The 8,795-nt window shown below is 33.8% G+C and overlaps 1 protein-coding gene across 1 annotated transcript; it reads right to left on the bottom strand.

The window, feature by feature from the left end:
* Positions 1-7,936: 7,936 nt before the first annotated feature.
* On the bottom strand, positions 7,937-8,795 carry LOC141714836 (uncharacterized). The gene is made up of 2 exons (XM_074518332.1): positions 8,495-8,795; positions 7,937-8,409 (listed from the first exon to the last, which is right to left on the bottom strand). Exons 1-2 carry the CDS (start codon positions 8,793-8,795, stop codon positions 7,937-7,939), a joined length of 774 nt encoding a protein of 257 aa, XP_074374433.1.

The raw sequence follows: 8,795 nt of genomic DNA, 5'->3' as shown, positions 1-8,795 counted from the left end.
TGTCACAGATTTGACTTATACTCAGTAGGTTGTGTTTAAGTCCTGAGATCAGAGCTACTTGTTTAATTATGACATTTCCAAGATTGATATTGTCATATCCTAATGTTTTTCCAATGTTGCCATCTCCATAAGAAACACTTGGGCCAGCTTTCTCCACAAAGTCTGATAGCAGGGCCTTATTTCCAGTCATATGTCCTGAACATCCACTGTCCAGAACTAGAATATTTTTCCTGTTGCCCTGCAATCATAAAGACCACTAATTATTAGTTTTAAGGACCCAGACTTGCTTCGATCCTTTGGCCTTATTAAGTTTGTTAACATTTGCAGCGGATTTAGCATCAGAGTTTATGTTAACATTTTTCTTATCAGAACTTACACTATCAGACTTTGAATCAGAATTTACACTAGAAGGAACAATGGAAACTTTCTTCAAAGAAGGTTTTATTTGATAATAATCATAGTACAAGCTATGATATTCCTTACAAGTATAAATGAAATGCCATAAACTACCACAATAAAAACAAGGATTTTATGGTTTGTATCTAACAGACTGACTCTTAACTCCTGATTTTGAAGGTAAGGAGTTAATATTCTTATTCTTCCTGCAAAAAGAAGCCAGATGGTTAGAACTTCCATAGTTATGACATGTTTTCCTAGAAGCATCAGGAACAGGTTTATAATTATTGCTTTTATTCACACCTTCCTTTCCATTCCTATTTTTCTTAGGTGATTTTACCTTGTTTGCATTCTTAACATCTTTCAGTTTATGCTTAAGCTGCTTCTTTGTCATTAAGCCTATGTTCACTTCAGCTGTCTTTTCCTGTTTTAGTTTGTCAGAAGTTAATTCCTTTGTAACTTCTGATTTCTTATTTTCAGACTTTACAGTTACAAACTTAACAGGTTTTAACTTTGGCTTTTGCTTATCAACAGACTTAATTTCTTCAGTTCCTTTATCATTCTTATGTTCTCCATAACCTAAGCCCTCTTTCCAGTTTCCACTACTTAGCAAATTTTGAGTTGTTTTGCCAGAGTTAGTCCAAGTCCTGATAATCTCTCTTTCCTTTTCTAACTCAGTTTTTAGAGATTCATTCATTTTTAGCACTTCATCCCTAACATAAAAAGCATCATCTCTATCCTTCTGAGTTTGATGGAACATGACTAACTCTTTTTCTAAGAAATCATTTCTTTTCTTAAATGCAAGATTTTCAGAAGTTAATCTTTCACATGTTAAAGTTTGATCTCTATAACTAACAAACATGGTTTTAAGATATCTTCTCAATTCATTAATATCATCAGTATGAAAAGCATAAGTAGTCTGAGGTACCTTTGTTTCAGCAGCTTCAGAACTGCTCTCAGCACTTTCTTTATCAGCATTTGCCATCAATGCATAGTTTTCCTCACTTTCAGAGTCTGAGGTGTCTGTCCAACTTTTCTGCTTTGTGACAAGAGCCTTGCCTTTGTCACCCTTTACCTTCTTGCAATCAGGAGATATGTGGCCTTTCTCACCACAGTTATAGCATTTAACATTGGCGTAATCTCCTCTGTCAGACTTTCCTCCTCTGCCTTCAGATCTTCTGAAATTCTTCTTATCAGAACTTATGCCTTTCCTGGAAAACTTCTTTCCCTTCCTGAACTTCCTGTATGCAATCTTTGTGATTCCTTTCACCATAAGAGCACACAGCTTCATCATCTCCTCATCAGCATCAGTCTCAGGCAAGCTTTCAGAATCTGAGTCATCATCACTTTCAGAACTTGATGACTCAGTTTCAGACTTTATGACAAGAGCTTTACCCTTGTCTTTCCTTGAGGAAGCTGCTTTGGGGAATTCTTCTTCAGCCTTAAGAGCAACTGTCCTTGACTTTCCTCCTTTCCTCTTGCTTCTTTGTTCCATCTCAAGCTCATGAGTCTTGAGCATACCATAGATTTCGTCAAGAGTTGTTTCATCAAGATTATAGTTGTCTCTTATTGTCGTTGCCTTCAAATCCCAGCATTCAGGAAGAGCTAACAGGAACTTAAGGTTTGAATCTTCAAGATCATACTCTTTATTAATCAATGACAAATCATTCAAAAGTTTGACAAATCTATCATATAAATCATTCAATGACTCATTAGTCTTTGAGTCAAAGTGTTCATACTCTTGAGTGAGTATTGTCTTCCTGTTCTTCTTAATTATCTCCGTTCCCTGACACCTTGTTTCTAGAGCATCCCATATCTCCTTAGCAGTCTTGCAGTTGATTACCCTGTTTGACATTACATTATCAATGGACACTATGCAGTAAGTGTCGTACCTTGGCATCTTTAGCAATTGATGCTATATCTTCAGCAGTATAATAACTCTTCTCCTTTGGTACGGTCTTTGCTGCTTCACCTGCAACTGCAACTGCGAGCTTGGTTGGTTTATGAGGGCCTTCCTTGATTCTATCAAGGTATTCTGGATCTGTTGCTTCCAGGAACATGGTCATCCTTACCTTCCATATGGGATATTCAGATGGTCTCAGTATGGGAACCCTGATAGTCTCATACCGACTTTGAATTTGTGGCTTCGGAGGTTCTTCAGTTTTGGTAGGCTTAGTTGGAGTTTTTGTGTCATACATGATTGTGTATGGATCTTTAGTTGTATGTGTGTTAACAGATAAGCTCTGATACCACTTGTTAGGTCACACACACTGTAGAGGGGGTGAATACAGTGTATAATACAATCAAATCGAACTTTAATATATTAAGTAACAGAAAAAAAACTTTATTGAAATAATAAACTCTGTTACAGTATGGAACTGTTACCTCTCAGTGATGAACAAATATCACGAGAGCTGCTAGGGTTACAATGAATAATCTTCTCGAATATATTAACACTTTTAGTGTAAACCCTATGTCTGTATTTATATACTACACAGTTACAAGATAATTACTAATTGATATGGAATATAATTCTGCTTTCTAAAATATATCAGTCAGATATCTTTTCTTCCAAGTATTCCATTCTTCACGGAATTTCTTCTTCATGCATATCTCTTCTTATGTTTATCTCGATCTTCTTTCCTTTAATCAGCTAATGTCCTTCTCTGATCATCCTTCAGCACTTAAGTTCTGATATCTAACTTCTGATGATTATCTCCTGATAATATAAGTACTGATATCCTTAAGTCCTGACTTCCAGTATAAGTACTGATCAACAGTTAAGTACTGATTTGTCCTGTTAAGTAAGATCTGAAATCTAAACATAAATTATATTAGCCATGACATTATCAAATATATCTAACAGGGTAGAAGGAGTTAATTGTACGGTAACTATTCGCTGACAGGTTCTTGGTATTCTAAGCAGTGAATTCATATTATCCGGATAGTCGCGATATGTTGAGAAGCATCACTCACGATGTAGAATAAATATAATTAATCAGTTAATTATATTTAGTGAATTTTAATATTCATATAAATAATTAATAAAAGTTTATTATTATTTATTTCTACTACCGGCATAATATTGAACCTACAGGGTCACACCATAAAAGAATATTTTCTTTGATGAAATAATGAGAGAGAGAATTATTTTCTAAATAGTTAAGAAAAGAAATAATGATTAAAATAGTTTTAATTATTATTAAAGCATTTTATGAAGATAAAATGTGGGGGTTAATATATATAAAGATATATTATAAAACCCTAGGTGAGTCCTATAAATAGAATGAGATGGATGGCTCAAAATGATAAGATACACAACTTTGGTTTTGTGAAAACCCTAGCCTCCATCTTCTTCTTCTCTCTCTCTCCCAAAAACTCCATTTTTATAAAAGCTTGGTTTTATAAAAAGGTTCATCGAAGCGGATCGTTTTTGGTGGATACCGGTAGAGTGCTTCACACACTGAGGAGCAACTGCTAGCACTCCAGTTTTATAAAGCTTCGATTCACGAGGTATGGTTTTGATTCCTCAGTTTTTCCCTTTTATATGTTTTTCTATATGTGCGGTATATGGTTTTTACGGAATAATTGTTATTTCACGCTTCCGCTCATCCGTAAATCGTATCAGATTCTGGTAGTAAAGCTTTAGAATTTCTTGAATTGCATGAAGATGATGAACAAATCAGTCTCAACAAAGCATTACATCTCCAATAAATCAACAGGTACTCATTTCATTTGTTTAAAGCTGCAACTTCAAAAGGGCTCAGTTATATGCACTTCTGGATTGTTAAAACTTGGTCTTCTTGATTTCAGAAAATGGCAGTGAATCTTATTATAACAGACTACTGTATGCCTGGAATGACAAGCTATGATCTGCTCAAGAAAATAAAAGAGTCATCTTTCAGAGACATACCAGTAGTGATTATAGTTAGTTTGGATGTTTAATTTGGTTGTATATTTGGATGTTTAATTTTTGGGTTGGATGCATTAATTTGCAGTTATGAAGTTGTATAATTGGGATTCTTCAGTTTACAGAATAAGTATTTCAATTTGTTTGTACTAAAGTGTTACAATAGCCTCCTAAACTGTTCCCATATTATGTTTAAAAGGTTTTATTAGGCTAGTTATAATGTTACAACAGCTTCTCAAAATGTTATAGTAGGTTCTATGGGCCCACTTGTCACGTCATCAAGACAACTCAGCACTGTGGGGCCCACATTTGCCATGTCAGCTAGTGGGTCCCACCTTGGGGCCCACTTTTTAAAAATATTTTAAAACTCTAAGGTAACATAAAAAATAAGTTACAACTGATCTCTCTTTCTGTTGCATTAGCAAGCTAAGGCAACGTATAAACAAGTTAAAAAATGATGTTTCCTTAGGCACCAAAGATGTTACCTTAGACCCCTAAGCCAACATGGAAAAACCTATCTTTAAGAAAATGTTACCTTAGCTTAAAAGTGGGGCAAAAGCAACATATTTACCCCCTAATGCAACGTTTTTTTGGTGTTACAGTAGTCATTTTATGGTGTAGTGGTCATTCATATTTATAAAATTCAATAATAGGTATAGCCACATGACATGAATTAAATTATGAATAAATTAGTTGCATAAGAAACCAAGCTTCTTTCACACATGATCGTTCTTTGTGCCATATTGAAATATATTATATAATGTAAATAGTTCATAGTATTGATTAGGGGTAGCAATTTCGGGTTTTGGGTCGGGTTCGTGTCGGGTTGGATGTACCTTATTTTTTTTAGTCTTACCCGAACCCGACCCGACCCGAAATGGGTTCAAAAACTGTGACACGAACCCGACCTGGTAGGTACCCGAGTAACCCAAAATTGACCTGTTTGACCCGAAATAACCCAAAATTTAGAATAAATTAATAAAATTAAGATTAAAAAAATTAATTTACATCATTACAAAACTAAAATGTTATGTCAAATTAATATAAAAAATAGAAATATAATAAAAAACAATATTACAAATGATTTATAAAATATAACCTACCATTTATATACATATATAATATATATTTTTTAATTATTTAAATAAACAGGTCGGGCTCGGGTATTTCGGGTCAACCTGAAAATGACCCGATTTTTTCGGGTAAATTTTTACCCAACCCGAATCTGACCCGAAAGTCAAAATCCTCAACCCTAATTCGTTTTTTTGTGGGTTGGGTTCGTGTCGGATTTCAGGTCGTGTCTGATTTTGCCACCCCTAGTATTGATAATTTATTAAGTGTCCGTTTGGAAAATTTTGAAATAAATAACATATTAGTTAATATGAATAAGTGATTTATAAGTGATAGTTAAATGAATACTTATAAGTTATATCAGTATTTGTATAATTTTACTTGTAAGTCAGAATTCTTTTTACTTAAATGAATTAAACTAATTTTTAAATGCAATTTCCTAATTCATGAATTTTAAATTAGATTAACATTTTAAAATATTAATTTTAAAACTAAAGTTAATGAAAAGGTAAAAATTTAAAATAAGTTAAGAAAAAGTATATTATTAATAACATCCAACTTATCAACTTATAAAGTTGGATTGATAAACATGTGTCGATAATCTGTTACGGGTTTATAATTTATAAGTAACTTATAAGTTGGGAAACAAACATGCCCTTATATAATTCTTTGTATGTGTTTATTATCACGATTGTATTGACCAGTTGGTCTTTGCGAAAACAAATTTGCAATACACATTAAACTCTCGTATGTAGGGATGGCAATCGGGTCGGTCGAAACGGGTTTAGCAAAAACCAAACCCGACCCCGATTATTTTTGCCAAACCCGAACCCGAACCCGAACCCGGAAAAACCCGAACCACTAAACCCGAACCCTAACCCATCGGGTTCGGTTCGGACTCGGTTCGGGTTCGGGTTTGTAGATCACTATTAAATTACATCTTAATTTGCAGAAACTCTAGTGAAAAATTACTATGATCTAATTTGAGTAAAGTGCTCATTAATACGACGATATTGAAATTTTTGGGGTTGAATTAGAAGGTTCACAGAAGATAATGGATCATACCTCTATGAATAAAATTGTTAGTGAAATAAAGCAATAATCTTGACCTTTAGTATACTTGTATTGAACATGCTTGCTAAAAACATATTTCAATGACTTTAATGCAATAATTTGTAAAAAGTATAATTTTTTAGTACTAATATTAGTAATATATTATATATTATATTATATTACTACTTTTAAAATATAAAATATTATTTATATATTAACACGGGTTTCGGATCGGGTTCGGGTTCGGGTCGGAACGGAACGGGTTTCGGGTTTTCGGGTCGGGTTCGGAACGGTATGCCTTAAACCCAAACCCAACCCGAAAATGGTTCGGGTTTAAAAATCAAACCCGAACCCGAATCCAAACCCGAAATATTCGGGTTTGGTAAAACCCGATCGGATCGGTATGGATCGGGTATCCATCGGTTCGGTACAAATTGCCATCCCTACTCGTATGGCTACATTGACATGAATTCTATAATTTTCATAATATCAACACATATAACAATGTACGGGATAAATATAATCTTGCATTATAAAATGAAATAAAATAAAGTGAGTGCCTAGGAGGCTAGGACTTACACAACTCCAAGAGTTTAATCCAAATTTGGACCGAACCCCTCTTCAACTCCAACAGTTTGGTTTAAATTTCGGTCTAAATCTCAAAATATGTATTTAATTATTTTAAGGTTTTATAATAATAAATATATTATTTTTATATGATATAAGATATTATTTTTATATTTTATTATTCTTATTAATTACTTGTTTTATTTTAAAATTGTTAATAAATGAATAATAGAATTCTAATTAAACTTCAAATATATATGAAAAATAGTAAGCATATATAGTTATAATTTTTATAATAAAACCGTTAATAAAACCTTACATATTTTGACTATCTTGGAGAAAGTCGGTTTAATTTTTCGGACTAAATTAATAATTTAGTTCTCATCACATTTTCATTTATGTTGTGTTTCAAATTAAGTTTATGTGTTGTAATCTTTATTTTAATGTTTGAATGTATTCGTAATTTGAATTCAAGAAATGCAATAATATTTATTTAATTACGTTTAAATATTTTTTATTTAAATTATTATTTAAATAAATAATAATAATATCCTAATATCGGTTAATTGCATTTATAAATACCCGAAATCAAAACTTTATGTAATAAACTAAAAAAAATACATTAAAAACTATTATTTTAATTTCGGTCCAAATTTGGTGTCGGCTTAATGTACAACCTTTATAAGGTCAACTCCAAGAGTGGCCTAAAACTCCAAATTTGGACCGATTTCGATTCAAATTTACTCAACAGTGCTCTGACTCAGGAGGCATAATCATAAATTCTCCTCCCGTGAGATTCGAACATGTGACCAAGAGGACAATTTTCCTCTCTTTAGCCAACTGAGCCAACCCTTGCGGCACGTCTGGTGCTCGGACATAAAGCAGCTGGATTATTCTTTCATACAGGTAGAGGTAGGTGATAGCAATCGGCTAATGTTACTATTCATGAGGAGCAACTACCTCGTTTCCTTCACCTTCATACTCGGGGTCATCTATGGGCAATTGAAATCGACAGACCGGACATGTATTATGCATCTCTAACCAATGTATAATACAACCTTCATGATAGTAGTGGGAGCAAGGTAACACCTTTGTCATATCTCCTACCTTAAACTCTTCGAGACACACAGTACATTTCACATGATCATTTTCCTGGGTAATGACCCATGAAGCAAGATCCTCAACAGCAGATAGAGCAGCCGGAGTTCCGTATGCCCCACTCTCCAGTAGATAGTCATCAATCACCATATCATACTCTCCAATATAGTAACCATCATCAACACCATCATGTCTCCATCCTTGAATATTTCTATCTTCCCACTGTTGTTGCAAATACAAAGCAGATACAGTCTCAACCAAATCCGGAATCCATAAATCGATATTTCTCCCTCCTAGCACCGATGCATGACCTCCTACAGTCACAACAACTTTGGGGACTTAAAAAATCCATAACCCCTTGTTCTCTAAAATCAAAAACCAATATATCATCATTACAACCATGACTTTCTTCTATGCTCCCCCATCCATCTATTTCTTCCATACCCTCAACTTCTGTTTCGCTTCTTTCTCTCATTCCAACATACATCTCAACATCACCCCGAATCATATTCTCCGCCCCTACACCCAATCTGAAAGCCTCACTATCCAACCCACGAATATGATAAACATGAACATTTGAACTCATATCATCATACTCATATGTTGACGAATTAGTTTCATGATCATCATCACTAAAATCCAATGGTACCTCTGAATCTAAGTGCTCTCCACCTGTATCATCATTTTCTTGGTGAAACAT

This window comes from Apium graveolens, chromosome 3 (assembly GCF_009905375.1).
Source record: "Apium graveolens cultivar Ventura chromosome 3, ASM990537v1, whole genome shotgun sequence".
Lineage (NCBI taxonomy): Eukaryota > Viridiplantae > Streptophyta > Magnoliopsida > Apiales > Apiaceae > Apium > Apium graveolens.
This window is presented reverse-complemented; position numbering and strand designations above follow the sequence as displayed.

What these genes read in the sequence shown, in the direction of transcription:
- LOC141714836 (XM_074518332.1), bottom strand. Translation starts at nt 8,795, where the DNA reads ATGTTTCACCAAGAAAATGATGATACAGGTGGAGAGCACTTAGATTCA. An exon ending in GAGCATAGAAGAAAGTCATG is followed by an intron (nt 8,410 to 8,494) that starts GTTGTAATGATG and finishes TTGTGACTGTAG; the next exon opens with GAGGTCATGCATCGGTGCTA.